This window comes from Portunus trituberculatus, chromosome 46 (genome assembly GCF_017591435.1).
Source record: "Portunus trituberculatus isolate SZX2019 chromosome 46, ASM1759143v1, whole genome shotgun sequence".
Classification (NCBI taxonomy): domain Eukaryota; kingdom Metazoa; phylum Arthropoda; class Malacostraca; order Decapoda; family Portunidae; genus Portunus; species Portunus trituberculatus.
Window position 1 is genome coordinate 23,172,422 of NC_059300.1, and position 21,409 is coordinate 23,193,830.

Consider the following 21,409-nt stretch of genomic DNA (forward strand, 5'->3'; position numbering starts at 1 on the left):
TATATATATATATATATATATATATATATATATATATATATGTGTGTGTGTGTGTGTGTGTGTGTGTGTGCGCGCGCGCGCGTTACACTTTCCAGGCGCTACGTGTGGCATTTTCCGACAGGAAGGGATGAGTCGGGAACTCTACCTACGTAAAATTTCAGTCGCAAATTGGCACGTAGGAACCCGCCTTTATCATTCTCATCTCCATTTTCCCTATTCCCTTATACGTTATCCTTTTTCCCTATTCATTATACATTTCCTATATGCTATATTATAAAAGTTCTCTTCTATTCCCTTCTTTACCATATTCTCACGCTCATTTCCTCCTGTTCCCTTATTAATCTTTCTCATTACCATTTCCTGCTGTTCCTTTATTCGTTATCTTCTTCCCCTATTCGTTATCCATTTTTCGTTCTATCTACTGTTTCATCATTTTTTATTCCCTTATTCTTTGTATTTTCATTCCCATTACCTCCCATTCCTCTATTAATTTCTATCTATCTCTTGTTTTACTCCCATTTCCTTCATTTTTTTTTATTTTAGTACCATTTCCTCCACTTATTATCCATTTACTTTCTATCTTCTGTTTTATTTCCATTTTCTCCATTCATTATTCATTTCTCTTCATATCCCGTTTTAATCCTATTCACGCCATTTATTATTTCTTTTCTCTTTCCTTGTTGACCAATAGCACGTGGCTTTATGTATGTGACGTAAAATCAGCTGAGTAAATTATTCTTGATAGCTACATGAATACATGACAGTCACCCCAATTATAATAATTACAATACATATTTATATGTTTATTGACTCTCTCTCTCTCTCTCTCTTTAGTTTTATAATTATGTGATTTCATGTCACTGCGTTGGAAAATCATGTCATTATTGCAATTTAATTTTACTGTTTGTTCTGTCATGCAATAAATAATAATAATAATAATAATAAATCTCTTAGTGACCTTATATTATATCACCGTGTCAACTACTGGCTACAGGCCTTGTGGTAAGCCTGCACATCTGACTTGCCAGCCATGCCACGTCAGATGGTTTATGCATGTACTTGTATATACACCAATGTCTAATGTTTCCCAGTCATTCTCTATATCACACTTTTACGGGTGATGTGTTCTTAAGCACAGTGTGGTGGTATGATGTTTACGGCAGCTTTCCCCACCCCAAACCCATTTCTCTCACCTTAACTCTCTGTAAGATTGAGATGTGATCACGTATACGTGTGTGTGTGTGTGTGTGTGTTATATAAGGAAATTCATGTACCACCAGGACGAGCGGTTCCTGCTACTCACAACTGTCAATTTCTACAAAAATAAGGCAAATACATAAACCTATGTATAGAGTATTTTTTATTTATTATTAAATCCTAAAGTATGTATATGTTACACCCCGTTTGTGAAATTGCCCATTTCATGAAATGGGCAAACCCAATTCATGAAATGAACCTAACCTAACCTAACCTAACCATTTCATGAAATGGCCTCTCCATTGCACATTTCATGAATTGGGTTAGGTTAGGTTAGGTTCATTTCATGAATTGGGTTTGCCCATTTCATGAAATGGGCAATTTCACAAACGGGGTGTAACATATATACCTTAACCAGCGAGACGTCTTGTATATGACTTATCTTTAATATAATCTTGATCAAATTTGTAATAAAAACCTTACATAAAGATAAAATAAGAGAATACACTTAATCTATATATATATATATATATATATATATATATATATATATATATATATATATATATATATATATATATGATAAAACAAAGTCAATAAGTGATTTGGATCTTGATATTTTTGTTCATCTGCCTTGACACTTGATATACACCTATCTTGAAGCAATGGCAAAAACAGCAATAACTATAAAAACAAGCGCTTGAAGTACAGGCAGGAGCATCACTATCACAGGCAAGTCTGGTCATTTTGGTGGTCACTCTGAATTAAAACGGGAGTTCCAATCAATTGTCTTGAAATCTATGACAACCTTCCTCTGGCTTAAGTTGTCAGCTCTGAAAAAGAAAAATGTATGTTCAGTACTTTATACACACACACACACACTCAACCCTCGTTTTTTCTGGACTAAATAGTGCAGGTACCAGTCAGGATGATGAAGTCTGGATAATGCAAATGGATCCTTCATTTTACCAAATTTGGATTTTGTTACCTTAGACCTTTTTTTTTTTTTTTTTGAAAATGCAAAACTTGGTTTATTTTGGGTTCCCTGACCAACCAAACCAAGACAAACTTAATCCAAGTTAACTTAACACTAAAACTGACCTAACAGTACCGTATACTGCGGCTTATAAGGCCATCTGGCACATAAGTCGACCTCTATAATTTGACCCCAAAATGTTGCACTATGGGTTTACCTTGTAGATAAGTCGACTTCCCTAAACTATTACTTAGCCTGGCCCAATGTTGATCTGAGTCACTATGTACTGGGCTGTAAATTAAGTTTTATCTACAGTAAAATAAATAAAATAATTCAAACAGACTGAAAACACCACCAACTTCAAACATTTCAACATAAACAAGCTGTTAATTTTTACTTTTTTTTTCCTCTACTCACCTGTTTCACCACTATATCAGGCGAATATTTACTTTCAAAACTCTAGTCTAATGGCTAGTGTCCAACCACCTACAGTCCTACTTCAAACGTTGGAACAAAAGAAACAAAAATAACTGCTACTTATGGGGACTGCACATACTCATAAAAGTAATATGTTCAAGGGTGATGTGAATATTTCATGGGCAAGGGACTCCAGGAAGCCAGATATCACTCCTGGCTCAGAGATGCCTGTTCCTCCGCCATGTTATGGAGGGATCTGACACTCTGTACAAGTAGGAACAACAATGTACTTACACAAATTCCGTAGTTTATTACTATAAAACATTTTATTGATAAAAAAAAAGCTAAAAAGACAATACCTAAAATAACCTAAAATATTTAAAACATAAAATGGTATTTAAAGTTTATCACCTAAACAGTTGTTCAAATGGAATGCTTGTCACTAGATGACAACACTGAACATTCAACCATGATCATTTCGTTATGAAACAATTATGTTTTTAGCTCTTGTATCAATAAAATATTCTAGTTATAAACTACAGTATTGTGTAGGTACATTACTGTTCCTACTTACTACAGAGTGTCAGTATGTGATGTCCTCATGAGTAGCCGTTTCTGATTTTAACCATGTCTTACTAGAATAAAGGTGGGTTCACATGTTCCAATTTGCAACTGAAATTGCAGACTGGTAGAGTTTCTGAATGAATATCGGTGCCTAGTGTTACCGCCCATCAGGTTGTTGTAGGAAAGTGAGATCCTCACATTGACTCGATAATATACATATTTCGGTCAAAACCTGCTGACAAGAAACACCACAATAAAAACAATACAATAAACGCGTTTCCCTTTGGCAAGGATGCAGATGAAATAATTAGGACCCCTCGACGGGTCGAATCCTTATATCACACCACATTCCCACCACATGAGAACGGCTGTGATATAGGTACATATATGCTACATTATGCGACACTAAATACGACAAATAGCATGCGGGGTAAATACGTATACGTCTGAAAGACGATGAACTTACGTGATCGGGTCTACGGCACGTTACAGAGGAGATGACGATGTTAATGTGTACTCTGTGATAGCTTGCTATGGACTGCGCAATGGTGAGGGTACGGCAGGAGGCAGTGACCTCACCCGCTGACCCAGGAGTTCCCTATCTATGGGACAGGACTCAGCACTTCTACCTTGTAAACAACTTACAATCTCTCCCTTCATCTCTCTCTCTCTCTCTCTGCCAGGCAGGCGAAAACGCCTAGCGACTGGGGAAACTAGTCGCAAAACAAGACCAACATATTGGTCTTGTCCAGTCAATATACGACTTTATTTATGTTAGAACGTCACAGAGTAAGCTTTGAAAATGTGGTGTTGGTGTAGAGAAGATGTTAGAGTTAATGAGGGAAAAAAACACATCTGGGATCCCAGAAATGAGTTACACTAAAAAAAAAAAAAAAAAAAAAAAAAAAAAAAAAAAAAAAAAAAAGACGCGCAAATCGTAATTCAACGAAATAAAGTAGTTACTATTCTCAAAAAACTGTTTCCCTCAATGCAGGGTGTTGTTGGAGGTGAGGATTGAAAATTTGTCAGAATCTAATAAGATTGCAATTGTGCATAGTGTTCTACAGATTAATGTGTGCTAGACATTCCTTTCTTTCCTTCACTTAGCCAGGGACGTATCCACAGGCATTTTCTTTTTTGTTGACTCTTCCGGTATGCCAAAAGAAGAGCAACCACCGTTTCAGTATCGTCTCTAGAGGAAGACATCTTGGCGGGTAGCCGTTTGTTTACACTCACTTCCCACCAAGGCGCCAACTAGTCGAAACTTTCCAGCTGCTATGAGTGACAATTTCCAACTAGAAGGGTTCAGTTAATAGTTCTAGTGACTTGCTATTTCAGTTGCGAAATGACACATGTGAACCCGCCTTAACACATGTAAACACAACCCTTAGGCCAAGTTCAGTAGCAGTTTTCCGGTATGCTGGATATTACTGGTGCAAATATATTTGAAGGTTGCTATTTCATATCAATCCCATGTCAACCCCTGGTTTTGACCATAAAAAAAAGACCTTAAACATTTTACTTATAGGCCACAACATATGGTAATACCCGAGCGCATGAAAAAAAAAAAAAAAAAAAAAATCATAGACATGAAGTACAATGAATATAGTACCACAACATGTAGCCATGTCATGCAATGCTGGGTGTGTCTGCACAGTAGCAATAAAGTCTGTTTCGATTGCGGAATCGCCACAGCCACCTATCGTTCCCCCTGAAATTCTCTATATCAATTTTCCATGCCAGCTTTCTAGCTGCTGCACATACCACTTCATAACGGCAGTATCTAATGCAGCATCTTTTCCATTCCTTAAATTTTTCCTTGGTGCACATTTACCACTTTTACTTGATGCATCCTCATAGTATTTGGCAGAATATTCCACGAGCTTATCTTTTGATTTACTAATGTCCGACATGTTTACTTGGCCATACCATATTCCTCACAAATACTCATGAGACTAGCTTCTTTCTCTAATTTTCTTATCAATTCCATCTTTTAAGTCATAACTACGGTCATTCACTTATACCTAATACCCTTGGGAGACAATTTAAGAGTTCTGAGGTACTGAAAAATGTATAAACTTACTCACTGATACCAGACTTCTCTTGCATGGGCTGGACTCGTTTACAACCGCCTGGCGCCTGCTGTAGTGGCACTGCCATCTATTGGCTGTTTTAGGAAGTGTGTGAGGTACCCATTGTTTGAATTCATTTGTTGGCCGTCTGAACTCAGATTATTAAATTATGAACTGGACATTGTCCAGATTAACCGATATCTGGATAAACAAAGATTGAATATATATAGAGTAAGTCCTCGTTATACGGTAGTTCTTTATCCGGTAAATTCACAGTTACGGTATTTGGAAATTACTACCCTCGATTCAATATACGGCAAGAAAAATTCACAGATACGGTATCCGCTCAGAGTTGCCAGGTCCGTGGTTTTCTCGCCCAATTGGGCTCTTTTTCATGGTATTGGGCGTGAAAAATATGGTTTCCGCGGTTTGGCGCTTTTTGGGCTCTTTTTACCGCAGTTGGGCTATTTTTTGGGCTACTTATATTTGAAAATATATAATATACTCTTGCCTTCCCGACATACCAAATCAGGGGGGTAGACTCACTCGTATGATAAGGAGTGGCGCCAGGTCAGCCAGCAGAAGGGTGTGAACAAGTCTCTCCTCTCCCTAAGGGGATTACTACTAGGGCCGCATGACCTCATTAAGCCCGTAGGCCACCCATCCTGAACACCTGCATGCCACACCCATAATTTCCACATTCACCTCACAGCACACACACTGAAACACAGCCAGTTTATTCTCAGCCTCGTAGCTGCCTCAGCCTGCCTGGAGGAGATACAAGTATACTGGATACAGGCCACGTGCATACGTGTGTACGCTCAAGTGAACATGAGCAAGTGGTCGAAATACAGCAAAAGTACAGTAAAGAGTGGGAACAAGAGGATGGGCTAAAGACGTGGATAAGGAGTATACCCGGCGATGACAATCATGCAGCCTGCAAATTTTGCAAAACTGTGATCAGAGCCCATCACACTGACCTTATCAAGCATGGTCTGACAGCAAAGCATAAGAAAAATGCTGCTCCATTTTCTAACATGAGGACTCTGTTTCAATCAGGGTTATCAAGAACAAAAGTCACTAGTGATGGAAAAGTTGCTGAGCTGAAGTTAGCAGCTCACATTGCATGTCATTCCAGCATCAGGACAATCGATCACATGGGTGAGCTGGTAAAAGACATTTCTGGTAAGGATATATCCTTACACAGGACAAAATGCACGGCACTCGTGAACAAAGTGTTAGCACCGACAAAGTGTTATGCACAGACAAAGCATATGCTGTAACAAGTTTCTTCCCACAGAGGAAATGCTGTCATTATGTACACAAGATATATACTTCACAAGTGCTGACAATGATGATGATAACTATATTGATATAGATTAACTGTTGAATAAGATATCACTGTACATATATATATATATATATATATATATATATATATATATATATATATATATATATATATATATATATATATATATATATATATAATCGTTAACTACTACTACTACTACTACTACTACTACTACTACTACTACTACTACTACTATCATTATTATTACTATTATTATTATTATTATTATTATCATTATTATTATTATTATAGGTTTAAATAAAGTATGTCTCGTTTTCTACCTTTCTCGTTTTTAACACAACATGCATATTATTCATAAAATATTGGGCTCTTTTTGGGCTCTTTTGGAGGGTGGGGTCCGCGGGTTTTGGGCTCTTTTTGGAGTAAAAGTGCGCGGGAATACTGCCGCAGACCTGGCAACCCTGTATCCGCTCATATCATCAGAGAGGGCCCAGCGCGGGGAGCAGGGGGTGATGACGTCGTCCATGCCACACCTCCCTGCCACTCACAGGACTGACTTTTTAACTTGACCACCCTTGGAGAATGCTATCTCTTCCACTCCCTTTTTCTTTTTTTAACTGCATTACATATTACTTACATGCATTACTAATTAGATGAATAAATGGAATATGAAAGGGTCTATTGTAAGCACAAATATATTCATAATAATTATGGCAAACACTAAAAGCCTATTATAGTCTGACCAGCCTTGATTTACGGCCGTGGGGGCGTCTCTGTACAGTGCTGCCACGTTTTCACTACTGTTGTTCTCTCTCTCTCTCTCTCTGCTTACCTTTGATTTTTAGTAAGTCATTTATAATTGTATATATATATATATATATATATATATATATATATATATATATATATATATATATATATATATATATATATATATATATATATATATATATATATATATATATATATATAGTGAGTGGCACGAGGTCAGTCACGTCGCCACCACAATGTGTCAAGGCCACCAGCTGGGTGTGGAAGAGTTGCCGCTCGCAAGTGAATAATGCTTTTTTTTCACTTAGGTATTGGCATATACCTACTATTTTGTAAAAATAGAAAGCACACATTAGCTTGGTTTACGAATTATGAATGCGATTATGCCTCACTCTTGAAATTACTGTAAAAGCCAGTAAATGTGAGCATTTTATCTTATAATTATAGCAACTTCTCGTACTACAAGGTGAGGCTATTCGGCCTGGCCAGGCTGGGTTCATCAGTATTGCCGCCACTCACAAGACTTCTAATATTTTTTTTTTTTTTTACTTTGGATAATAGATTATTTCTTTTTTCCATGCTCATTATCTTATATCTGTAACGCTGATATTATTACACACCCTAAACATACGCTAAGTACCATTATAAGTTACTACAGTTGATATCAGCAACACTGTTGAATATGTATGCCATGTTTGTATGGTACTATATAGTTTTTTTTTATGCATATGATGGTTACTGTTGATTCAGCCATCTATATACACAAGTCGAAATTTTATACATCTGAATTGATGGTATTTGCGATGCCTTGTACACCAATAACTTCCATTTCACATCGCATTTTTGGGAAACGTGGCAGAACTGTAGAGCTACCCTCGCCCCACCACAGCGTAAATTAAGCCCGGTCAGACTATACCAGCGGTGAATCATGCAGCAACTGATAAAGGGCACAGATTTTTTTTACGTAGGGAAGAGGGCCAGCCAAGGGCAAAAAAAAGAAAGTTAGAAAAAAGCCCACTTGAGTGCTGGCTTTCCAAAGACTTCAAAAAGTGCCAAAACCGTCAACCAGAATTAGGGGAGCAAATGCCTCGATACCTCCCTCTTAAAAGAAGACAAGTTGTAGGAATTCGGAAGTACAGATGCAGGGAGGGAGTTCCAGAGTTTACCAGTGAAAGGGATGAATGATTGAGCGTACTGGTTAACTCTTGCATTAGAGAGTTGAACAGAATAGGGATGAGAGGAAGAAGAAAGCCTTGTGCAGCGTGGCCGCAGGAGGAGGGAAGGCATGCAGTTAGCAAGATCAGTAGAACAGTTACCATGAAAACAGCGATAAAATATAGAAAGGGATGCAACATTTTGGTTGATGAGATGAAGAGCTTTCGATTCCACCCTATCAAGCAAAGCTGTGTGACTGGAACCCCCATAAACATGCGAAGAGTACTCCATACAGGGACGGATAAGGCCCTTATACAGAGTAAGCAGTTGGAGGGGCGAGAAAAACTGTCGGAGACGCCTCAGAACACCTAATTTCATAGAAACTGTTTTAGCAAGAGATGAGATGTGAAGTTTCCAGTTAAGATTATGAGCAAAGGACAGACCGAGGATATTCATTGTGGAAGAGGGAGACAGTTGAGTGTCATTGAAGAAGAGGGGATAGTTGTCTGGAAGGTTGTGTCGAGTTGATAGATGGAGGAATTGAGTTTTGAGGCATTGAAAACTACTAGATTTTCTCTGCCCCAATCGGAAATTTTAGAAAGATCGGAAGTCAGGCGTTCCGTGGCGTCCCGCGTGATCTGTTAATTTCCTGAAGGGTTGGACGTCTCTGAAAGAACGTGGAAAGATGTAGGGTGGTATCATCAGCGTAGGAGTGGATAGGGCAAGAAGTTTGGTTAAGAAGGTCATTAATGAATAATAGAAAGAGAGTGGGTGACAGGACAGAACCCTGAGGAACACCACTATTAATAGGTTTAGGAGAAGAACAGTAGCCGTCTACCACAGCAGCAATAGAGCGGTCGGAAAGGAAACATGAGATAAAGTTGCAGAGAGAAGGATAGAAGCCGTAAGAGGGCAGTTTTGAAATCAAAGCTTTATGCCAGACTCTATCAAAAGCTTTTGATATGTCTAACGCAACAGCAAAAGTTTCACCGAAATCTCTAAAGAGGATGACCAAGACTCAGTAAGGAAAGCCAGAAGATCACCAGTAGAGCGACCTTGACGGAAGCCATACTGGCGATCAGACAGAAGATTGTGAAGTGACAGATGTTTGAGAATCTTCCTATTCAGGATAGATTCAAAAACTTTAGACAAGCAAGAGATTAAAGCTATAGGACGGTAGTTTGAGAGGTTAGAACGGTCACCCTTTTTAGGAACAGGCTGAATGTAGGCGAACTTCCAGCAGGAAGGAAAGGTAGAAGTCGATAGACAAAGTTGGAAGAGTTTGGCCAGGCAAGGTGCAAGCACAGAAGCACAGTTTTTGAGAACTATAGGAGGGACCCCATCAGGTCCATAAGCCTTCCAAGGGTTTAGGCCAGCAAGGGCATGGAAAACATCATTACAAAGAATTTTGATTGTAGACATGAAATAGTCAGAGGGAGGAGGAGAGGGAGGGACAAGGTAATGGAGGATAGCAAAGTTGAAGGCTAGTTCACCAGGGTGGTCAGTGAAGGGAGAGGAATGCCAAAGCTGGTGGTGAACATTGAAATCTCCAAGAATGGAAATCTCAGTGAAAGGGTAGAGGGACAGAATGTGCTCCACTTTAGAAGTTAAGTAGTCGAAGAAATTACTATAGTCAAAAGAGTTAGGGGAGAGATAAACAGCACAGATGAATTTAGTTTGAGAGTGACTGTTAAGTCGTAGCCAGATGGTGGAAAATTCGGAAGACTCAAGAGCGTGGGCACGAGAGCAAGTTAAGTCGTTGCGTACATAGACGCAATATCCAGCTTTGGAATGAAAATGAGAATAGAGAAAGTAGGGTAGGGAACAGAGAAGGGGCTACTGTCAGTTGCCTCAGACAGCTGTGTTTCGGTGAGGAAAAGAAGATGAGGTTTAGTAGAGGAGAGGTGGTGTTCCACAGATTGAAAATTAGATCTAAGAATGCGAACGTTGCAGAAGTTAATGTAGAAAAAGTTGAGGGAGGTGTCAAGGCATTTGTGGTCTTCAACAGGAGAGGTGTCTGACCTGGGGACACTTTTGGTCCCCTCCCCAGAGGGGGACTCCGAGGCGTTGTTTATTTTGGGTCCCATTTTTCTTTTAAATTTTGATTTGGAGTGAAGGGTGTATGTGTGGTAAGTGCATGTAGTTTTGTGTGAAGAAGGAGAGCTGTCTTTAGAGGGTAGGCTGTGACTACCCCCTTGAGTTGTGAGACACAAAGGGAAACATTCAACGAGATCACAACTAGCTTTAATGGAAGGTTCACAGCACCTCCTGAACTAGTGCTATTAGATCTCACTGGGAGTAAGTTATTGTTTCAGTAGGTGTCTACTACCTCCTCCTGTTCCACAGATTGAAAATTAGATCTAAGACCGCGAATGTTGCAGAAGTTAATGTAGAAAAAGTTGAGGGAGGTGTCAAGGCATTTGTGGTCTTCAACAGGAGAGGTGTCTGACCTGGGGACACTTTTGGTCTCCTCCCCGGAGGGGGACTCCGAGGCATTGTTTATTTCGGGTCCCATTTTTCTTTTAAATTTTGATTTGGAGTGAAGGGTGTATGTGTGGTAAGTGCATGTAGTTTTGTGTGAAGAAGGAGAGCTGTCTTTAGAGGGTAGGCTGTGACTGCCCCCTCGAGTTGTGAGACACAAAGGGAAACATTCAACGAGATCACAACTAGCTTTAATGGAAGGTTCACAGCACCTCCTGAACTAGTGCTATTAGATCTCACTGGGAGTAAGTTATTGTTTCGGTAGGTGTCTACTACCTCCTCCTGGCAAGCCCACTATCAGAGAATGGTGGAAGTCGTATAATATCAAGCACGCCTTAGATAACATCAGGTCATCTTGGGACGAAGTGAAGACGTCTACCTTGAACTTGGTGTGGAATAAAGTATGGCCAGGATGCGCACAGAATCGCTGAAGACAACATCGGTGCAATCAGAAATGACAGTAAATCTGTGCCATTGGGCTGGCTTCGATGAAACTGATGATGATGATGTTCAAGATCTTTTGGGAAGCTATGCTGAACCTCTCTCAAATGATGAACTTATAGAGCTAGACAAGGCATCACAGGAGGCAGAAAAAGAGAGAGACGAGGAAGAAGAACCTGTGCGTGGCCTGGACATCAAAAGTCTTAGAGAATGTCTTGGTGATATCGAAAAGCTTTGGAAACTCAGAAGGAACGTGACCCAAATCCTGTCAGGAGTAGCGAAGTGGCTCATGACACAGAGAAAAGTGTCAAAATTTTATAAAGAAATCTATGATAAAAAAAAAAAAAAAAAAAAAAAAAGAAAAACAAACAGTCCTCCATCTACTCGTTCTTCAAGCCAGTCAGACATGCCGTCCCTGTCACACCTGCCAACCCTGCTACAGCTGGCTCTTCCACATCCACCACTGATGATTCTACAACTAGCCCTTCCTCCATATCCTCTTTCTTCAAACCAGTGACCCTGCTACAGCTGGCCCTTCCACATCTGCTTCCAACAGTGCAGACGACGACGTCTTATCCTCGTCTCCCCACTCAGCGGAAGATAAGTAAGGGCTGAAATCTCTACTGTCCCTTAGCCTTGGGAGGGACATCACCTGATAGAATACATGGCGAATGAAAGGTACATAAAAACATTTTCTCTTTATTTCTCTTGCGCAGTACTTTACATTTTTTTTTTTAATGAGTATTTTCATGTATTTTCATTTCTGTAGGGGTGACTTTTGACGTGCTGGAACACATTCCCTATTATTACATTTTATAATGGGTTCGGTATACAGTAATTCTGATTCCCGGTAAGGTTTTCAGGAACACATATATACCGTATAGCGAGGACTTACTGTATATATATACAGTAAGTCCTCGCCCTTGGCGAATTAATTAGTCTGGCGAAACTGCCGCCAAATGCGAGTTCTTCATACCATATAAATTATCTTAAAAATGACTCAATCAGTCTATCATCATTGCTAAAGTCCCTCTTTTGACCCCTAAAATACCATCTTTCAAGCTGAAATAAAATCTTTTGCCTTCACATATTAAAACACATGTACAAAACAGACCATTAAACAATAAATAAAGCAAATAAGACATGATATAAAGGCTGTAAATCCCGTTTTTCCACCTGTTTCCCTCGCCCACTTTTGTCCTTGCCGCCACCACCATTGTCCTTATTCACACCAGTACCACCTATTGCGCTGGCGATATATCGCTAGAATTCATTCCCACGCTAGCAGAACAAAGGGTAGCACAAAGAAAATTACTGAAGGGGACTCTCACACTGCGTCCTGATAGGTTTAGAGACATCACCGGGAAGCCGCGTGGTTCGCCGTGCAGCCGCCAAGTTTGAATTTAAATCGCCAAGCATGCACTCGGTGGTCCGTGGCCACCCTACCGCCAAAAGTGAATTTCGCCAAGGCTTTCTCTGTGTTCCTCTGCCTGAATACACCTACTACAGTTAGTACATGTTTCTATGAAGAACCTTCACCTTTGTGGCTGTATTATCCCGACAGCTACCCAACACCACAGTCGCCACATCATGTCGCCAGTGTGCTCCAAACACGACCACATCATGTCAACGCGACAAGTCGCTAGTGTGCTCCTGGCCTAAGGGAATGTAGTGAGCAACTGGTAGAATCAATTTGGGATGTAATCAACAACTTTTTAAGGGAAGGGAAGGTACCAAAGGAATAAAAAAGAGCCAATATAGTCCCATTATACAAAGGAGGAAAAATGACTGAGCCCCTAAATGTAGACCAGTGTCACTAACTAGTGTGGTGGGTAAGATCTGTGAAATTGTTATCAAAGAAAAATGGTTGGAATATCTGGAGAAAAATGAAATCATTAATAACTCCCAATTAGGTTTTAGAAAAGGAAGATCATGTACCGTATAACAAACTTACTAAGCTTTTATACAAGAGTAATAGATGAAGTACAAGGAAGAGATGGATGGGTGGATGCAGTGTATCTAGATATTAAAAAGGCTTTTGACAGAGTACCACACAGAAGACTCCTATGGAAAATAGAACACATGGGTGGAATTAAGGGAAATATCTTAAATTGGATGACAGATTACTTAACAGATAGGGAAATGAGGACAGTGATAAGAGATACACCATCAAGTTGGAGCACTGTAACCAGTGGCGTACCACAGGGTTTGGTGTTGGCACCAATAATGTTCCAAATATATGTCAACGATATACAAGAGGGTTTGAGTAGCTACATAAATTTGTTTGCAGATGATGCCAAGCTTTTGAGAGTTATAATAAAAAAAAAATTATTGTATGGAATTACAGAAAGATATTGACAAGATCTGGAGATGGAGCCAGAAGTGGAAATTAGAATTTAATGCTAAGAAATGCCATGTAATGGAAATAGGTAAAAGTAATAGAAGACCTACATGGGAATATAAAATGGGAGAAGAGATTATAATGAAAAGAAGAGAAGAGAAAGACCTGGGAGTGATTATACAAGACACCCTGACTCCAGAAATACATATAAATGGATTATTTGCTTCAACATACAAGACACTAACGAACATCAGGGTAGCATTCAATTACATGGATAAAAGTATGATGAAAAAGATATTAACCACTATGATAAGACCTAGACTAGAATATGCAGCAGTGGTATGGTTGCCATATAGGCAGAAAGATATCAAGAAACTAGAAAGGATACAAAGGGCTGCTACAAAGATGGTCCCTGAAATAAAAGATCTTCCCTATGAAGAAAGACTGAAGGAGATGGAGCTACCAACTTTGAAGGATAGACAGGAAAGAGGAGACCTAATAACGATGTATAAGTTAGTAAACCGTATGGAGAAGATAGATAGACAAGACCTGGTAACACTGATGGAGCAGGGAGACAGACAAACAAGAGGACATTCCAAGAAAATCATGAAAAGTCAGTGTCATAGGAATATCAAGAAGTTCAGTTTTCCACATAGGACAGTAGACATCTGGAATGGATTAAGTGAAGAGATTGTAACAGCAGAAAGTGTGTGCAAATTTAAAGAGAAGTTAGATAAATGTAGATATGGAGACAGGTCACTATGAGCCCCGCTCAAACCCTAGCTGTAACATACAACTAGGTAAATACACACACACACACACACACACACACACACACACACACACACACACACACAAAAAAAAAAAAAAAAAAAAAAAAAAAAAAAGACCAAAACGCAAAGGTGGGAGAGGATCGTGGTGGAAATGTGGTGGGAAGGTTTGGTCTTGCCAAGAGAAACATGAGGGGAGACAAGTGGGTGGAGTGGTGTGAAAGGAATTATGAATACATTTTTCAACATCACCCACAACACTTATACACATGGAGGAGACTGGGAGATCAAGTAAAGAATCAAATAGATTGCATTACAGTCAATGAAAGGTTCAGGAACAGCTTGAAGCAGGTTAAGACATATCCAGGACCAGACTGTGATACAGGATGCAATCATATTCCGGTGGTGATTGAAATGAAAGTGAAGTTCAAAAGAAAGAAGAAAATCAAGAAAGTGAGGAAAGACTGGAATATACTACGAAAGGATGAGGTAGTAGGCAAACAGTAAGCTGTGGAGATATCTAACAGATACAGCATTTTGTGGGGTGAAGTGGATGAAGATGTAGAGAGAAATTGGGGACAGAGAGCTGTAATGAAAATTGGAGATGATAAAATTGGCTGGATTAAAATAGAGAGAGCAGTGAAACAGGGCTGTGTGTTGACTGTTGACACTGGACTTCTTTTCACTTTACTTGCCCTCAAGGACAAAATGGCAGATTTGGAAGGTGTCAAAGTGAGGGGAATGAACATAAATAACATAAGATACAGACGATATGGTATTGGCTGCAGACATGAAGGAAAAGTTACAAAGACTGGTGGATTGATTGGATGTGAAATGCAGGGAAGTTGGTCTGAGGATTAATACTAGTAAAACAAAAGAAATGGGAATGACCAAGAGAAAGGAACAATTGAAGGTGATTGTGAATGTAGGTGGTCAGGCAGTGAAGCAAGTTAGATTGTTCAGATAATTAGGAAGTTTGGTGGATGAAGATGGTAGATGCAATGTAGAAATAAGATCAAGAATTGGAATGGGAAAAGCTAATTCTGTATAAATGAGAGGCACACTTACAAACATGAGTGTGAGCACTGGGATCTGGCTGAGAATTTTACAAAGTTACATAGGGTCTGTTATCGCCGTGGCGCAGAAACAAAGCATGCGTAAGTTTAAGGTACTGGATTAAGAGTAAAATGTGGAGCAGCATCACAAGGATAGTACATAATGAGTACATATAGGAGTAAAGGTGAGAAGTATACATCACATGTGTTTACAAAACTGTCGGGCGTTAATGGAAGGGATGCTGAGCTGGGCCTACATGACGGAGAGGGTACGACCCTAGGAGTCGCAAGGCGCTCGGGACAGATAAGAACATAGAGAGTTCCTGATGATGACGAAGGAACGAGGCCCCAGATTACACCCCAGCACCTCAGGAAGGGGCAGACTACGTTTCGACCCCACAGAGGAAGGTGTGGTGTGGTGAAGGCGAGGAAGGTCGAGCTCACCCTTGTCTTATAGAAGACCCCAAACACGTAAGTTCGCTGTCATCCCCCTTTGGTCGTTCACGTGTATGAGTAATGAGAATGATATGATAACACCTTGATGACTGCTGTTTGTGCCTATGTTGTGTTAGTCGTAATTCGCTCCTAGATGGTGTTATGTAGGAGGCGTGATTGAGATATGAGTAAAGATAAAGTAATTCTGGTATTAAGACAAGTTATCACTGTAGCAATTAAGCTGAATTGTCATTGTAAACGTTGTTGAAATGATTTTGTAACTGCCAGTGTACTTGTTGACGTAAATGTGTTCTCACAGGTTTTTGACCGAATGAAATAAATATTCGGGTCAAACGTGACGGGTCTGCTGTTCACCTTTAACAGGGTCATTGATGCTGCACAGTTGTGAAACCAAGACTGTTAGTAGAGAAATGAAGCTGGAGGTGGCAAAGATGTGGTTCATCAGCAAAATGATAAGCCTCCAGTGGGTGGAAAGGTCTAATCAGGTGTTGCAGATGGCTGGCATGACAAAGGGAGTTGATGACTGTGGTGAGAAGATGACTTGGTTATCTGAGGCATGTTTTGAGAGGTGGTGAAGAGCGAGACTGCCTCTTGAGGATAATCGAGGGGAAGGCTTAGGGGAGACAGGGTGAAGTACATGAATGGAATGAAGAGATGATAGGAGGAGAGAGGATAGACAAAGTAGTGGTGCTGGCTGGGAACAGAGGAGTGTGGCCCTTCATTGTCACCAACATCAATTAACATAGCACTGCAGTAAGGTAAAGAAGCAAAGAAAAGTGTGCTTTCATGAAATTCTGTCTTCTGCTGGGAAAAAAATAGCAGCAGATACTGATGAATGATGCATATACATATATTATTATCTACTATCACTAAAAGAATTACTTTTCCACTGCAGTTCTTATGTTCCCAAGGAACATAAGAACTAAGGAAACTTTCACTGTTGCTGTGTCAACACCACACTCAATACATTTAAAATCATATCTATCTCACTGCCATGCAATTTACTAAAAAATAAGCAAATAAATAAATAATATTAATCATAAATGTAATATAACTTTTGATATAATAGATGATGAAAAAAAAATGTGTCACTGATGAGTCTGGATTACCTCTCTTTATAAGTGATATTAGCTTGCTATATAACTGTTTGTTGTGTTGATCAGATTGGACCAAGAAAAAATAGAATAAAAATATATGAATGAATAAAAATAAAATCTGAAAGCTGATCCACGTTGGTGTTTCCAAAACAAAACACGAGTGATGATAAGAGTGATGGCTTCCACATCTAAATGTTGTAACTGTCATAATACATACAACAACATTTAAACTTTCCTTTTCATCTCCTCACATGCAATGTAGTAGGCTCTTATTACTAATGTATAAGGTAATGTAAAGTAGCACCCAGTAATTAAAAAGAAATAATTACAAAATAGGTTGTGTAAGAAGGGGAAAAGATGGGGGAACTAAAAGGTTTGGCGGAAAACTTCTTTTGAGAGAGAGAGAGAGAGAGAGAGAGAGAGAGAGAGAGAGAGAGAGAGAGAGAGAGAGAGAGAGAGAGAGAGAGAGAGAGAGAGAGAGAGAGAGAGAGAGAGAGAGAGAGAGTGTGTATTTGATGTTAAAAATGGCACCATGAAGCTTTAATAAGGTTTAGTGCAGAACAAGCAAAGAACAAATGCTCCTCTCATGCTGATTGTATTTTCCTCTTTAAATATCATGTATGACTTTATTGAATGAAAATCTTAGTTCCAAAGATTAGTAATTCTGGATATATCTGAACAGAAATAAAGTTATCAATTATTTGGATAATAATGAAGTATATTTTTCTTTTTTAAGGAGTCAAATGGTGGAGTCTTGTAAGCTGCATGATACCACACTGACTCAGGGATTGCTGAAGTGGATGCTGAATATTCAGTGAGAGATTGTGTAAAGTAAGTGGTCTTGCAGAGCACCAAGGAATGCATGGCAAGGAACCAGATCAGAGTGAAACAAAATAAAAAGATACAAGATAAATTTTGTAGCTCACCTGTATTCAATGCCAGCCAAGTCCAACATTTTTTTGGAAGCAAGAATGGAGACCCGGTCCTTGTTAGTATCTGATGCGTAAATGATGGTTTTGATGCCGGCCTGAATGATCACCTTGGCACATTCATTGCAAGGGAAGAGAGCCACATAGAGAGTGCAGCCAGATACATCAAAGGAGTTCTTGTTCATGATAGCATTAACCCCAGCATGACACACTGGAAACAAGGTTCACATGTTATGTAGCATTAACAAAACTGGTACATATTCAGATTACTATCAGTTGCAAAAGATTTACAAATAGGTCTGTAAATTAAAGATTTTGTGGTGTTAAATGTAATAATAATTAGGCTCATTAAAATCTTTGTAACTAAGCCTCTTTTTTTAGCTGGAATACTTAGTTACAGCATCATATTAGTTCAGAGGAGTACTTTCCATTGTGACATTTGAAGTACTTCTTTACACAGTGTCTCCAGAAAAGACAGAGCACTTAATCATGATAACAGTAGATTATAGCACATTAGTTGCTGTGAGATTTACTGCCACAATCCTCTTTTGATCATATGCTTGGCAGCATTGTAGTACTCTCAGCACACCATCCAGCCAGACTCGACAGTAAGTGCATGTTACAGTGTTCTCAGAGCTCTAACAAAGGTCAGAGTACTGTTTTTTGGTTACATAATGCAACTGCTTATTTATATCAGCAAAATTTTCTCTGGTGCATTTTGCATCAGTGAAAGTGAATATGGGTTCTGTCAACTTGTATTGTGAGGAAAAAGTTAGAATTCTTACATGGAAGGCAGAAGGAATCCTGATAAAAGAAATATAGAGGAGGATTGGGTGAGGACAGTCAGTCACCAGGCAGCTTGTGGCAACTACCAGGAGACTGCTGCTGAACATGATCCTGCAGACTGAAATATCTCCTGGAAGTCTAAGGAAGACTTCAGGAAAAATGGACATCTTACAAGAAGTGATGAAGACCTACAAGTTACTGCCAATTAACCCAGGAAAAAAAGCCTGAACCACTCCCTGCCACTCTACATGGAAAAGTCCTATGTAAAAAAAAAAAAAAAAAAAAAACTCGGATGAAGTGATGGTTTGGGGATCATTCAGTGGTGTGGGATGATGGGTGTGTGTTACTAATGAAATACCACGGTATTTCATTAGTAATTTACTAACACTCAGTGTGCAAAAGCGTCAGCCAAAATTCTGGAGCAAATGCTTCGTTCGATACCTCCCTCTTAAAAGAAGACAAGTCGTAGGAAGTCAGAAATACAGATGCAGGGAGGGAGTTCCAGAGTTTACCAGTGAAAGGGATGAATGATTGAGAGTACTGGTTAACTCTTGCATTAGAGAGTTGGACAGAATAGGGATGAGAGGAAGAAGAAAGCCTTGTGCAGCATGGCCGCAGAAGGAGGGGAGGCATGCTGTTAGCAAGATCAGTAGAACAGTTAGCATGAAAATAGTGATAAAAGATAGAAAGAGATGCAACATTTCGGCGGTGAGAAAGAGGCTGAAAACAGTTAGTCAAAGGAGGGGAGTTGATGAGACGAAAAGCTTTCGATTCCACCCTATCTAGTAAAACTGTGTGACTGGATCCTCCCCAAACATGCAAATAGTACTTCATACACGGGCAGATAAGGCCCTTATACAGAGTAAGCAGTTGGAGGGGTAAGAAAAACTGGCAGAGACGTCTCAGAACACCTAACTTCATAGAAGCTGTTTTAACAGTAGATGAGATATGAAGTTTCCAGTTAAGGTTACGAGTAAAGGACAGACCAAGGATATTCAGTGTGGAAGAGGGAGACAGTTGAGTGTCATTGAAGAAGCGGGGATAATTGTCTATGATGCACTCTCGCTTTGTTTACTCTCAAGGGAAGTTCAAGTCAGGGGTTAAACTTGTTATAATCTGTTCGCTTAATGAAGTTTCGCTTAACGAAGGGTTTTTAGGAACGTAACCCCTTCGTTAAGCAGGGGTTGCCTGTACTAAAATTTCAATGCATACCAAGGACAAGTAAATTCAAGTTACTAAGAAATTCTGACAAATATGCAAATTATTTTTTTCTAAATCTTAATGTTGAAGTTAGTTGAAATTCATTCAAGCACATACACAAACCTACTACTCCATTTACTTAAAATGTGTCTAATGTATTACTAATTATACATCAAAGCTTTGTTAAGGATGAGCAAGATAAGGTGTATCAAACAAAACATGATCGATTACCTACCATACATGTATTTGGTTTCCAGTTTATTGTTACTGGACTTGCCCCAAGGCATGAGGTCATCATTACAGCCTAAAGGCATGCCATTGTAACCTATACCAACTATTTTCTTCTTAGAATTCACAATGCAAGCCCCAACCTGTAAATGAGAGGGAGAAAATATATTTTTGAGATAATAGAGGTACTTTCATGCCTAAAACAGGCAACATTCCACCATTACCAAGCTACAATGACTGAATTGAGCCGACAGATCACACATTCACACTACAAAATGCATGGAAGGAAGGAGAGAGAGAGAGAGAGAGAGAGAGAGAGAGAGAGAGAGAGAGAGAGAGAGAGAGAGAGAGAGAGAGAGAGAGAGAGAGAGAGAGTAGATATAAGAAAAAGATACAATACAATGTGGTTTTTCAGAAGTGTACTCCATTTTAATGTGTTTGAGTTTAGCGCAGCTGCCAGTAACAGTTCTATACTAACCTGAGTGGATGGATCCTTACTGCGGAGAGCAGCGAGGTGTGCCATGGCCATGAAGTACTCCTCCCAGGACAAGTAATCTTTTCTCTTGTTATTCTGGTCCCTGAAAGTGTTAAACATAAAAAGCACAAGCCATCTTACTCACTAGCAAACTTTAACAATTGCTTGATGCAAACACAGTCTAAAAGTTTTAACTAGCGCAAATTTCTTTTTAACTAAGGAAATATTAATTTTTTTGAAAAAAAAAAAAAAATGTACAGGGATTTCTCAATTTATGCGAGGGTACATTCCTGAAAGGATTGCGTAATGTGAAAATCACTTAAAGTGAACATGATTACTGAACTAAACTGTACACTATTCGAGGTTCCACTGTGTACACACACACACACACACACACACACACACACACACAATTTGATATTGTGGAAACCTCCCTACGAACAGGAATAGTCCCGAAAGAGTGGAAAAGAGCTGACATTGTGCCTATATATAAGAATGGAAGTAGAATGGAACCGTTAAATTACAGACCAGTATCGTTGACTAGTGTATTGTGCAAGGTATGTGAAGTAATTAAAGCAAAGTGGAGTGAGTATCTAGAAAGTGAAAACATTCTGCGTGAAAGGTAGTTTGGTTTCAGAAAAGGAAGATCGTGCATATCCAGTTTATTATGTTTTTATTCAAGA

General features: G+C 39.3%; 1 protein-coding gene and 1 long non-coding RNA gene across 10 annotated transcripts in view; one reads left to right on the plus strand and one right to left on the minus strand.

The window, feature by feature from the left end:
- The window catches only part of LOC123520194, a 35,020-nt gene extending 17,002 nt beyond the window's left edge, over positions 1-18,018 (plus strand). Inside the window, exon 3 of the long non-coding RNA XR_006679193.1 lies at positions 17,845-18,018. This is a non-coding gene — a long non-coding RNA (uncharacterized LOC123520194). The remainder of the gene's footprint in view (positions 1-17,844) is intronic.
- LOC123520193 (glutathione S-transferase Mu 3-like) overlaps positions 1-21,409 on the minus strand; it is a 67,903-nt gene that overhangs the window by 31,590 nt on the left and 14,904 nt on the right. For 6 of the 9 annotated variants that reach the window (XM_045282232.1, XM_045282235.1, XM_045282230.1 and 3 more), the window contains exons 6-9: positions 20,730-20,829; positions 20,259-20,394; positions 18,035-18,248; positions 1,907-2,030 (exon numbers count right to left, since the gene is read on the minus strand). In XM_045282232.1, the coding sequence (XP_045138167.1) occupies positions 1,952-2,030; positions 18,035-18,248; positions 20,259-20,394; positions 20,730-20,829 (529 nt within the window). In that variant the 3' untranslated portion in view covers positions 1,907-1,951. Of the gene's footprint in view, positions 1-1,906; positions 2,031-2,729; positions 2,852-3,620; positions 3,757-18,034; positions 18,249-20,258; positions 20,395-20,729; positions 20,830-21,409 lie in introns of those variants that run through there. The other 3 variants (XM_045282240.1, XM_045282243.1, XM_045282241.1) reach the window with 3 other exon arrangements.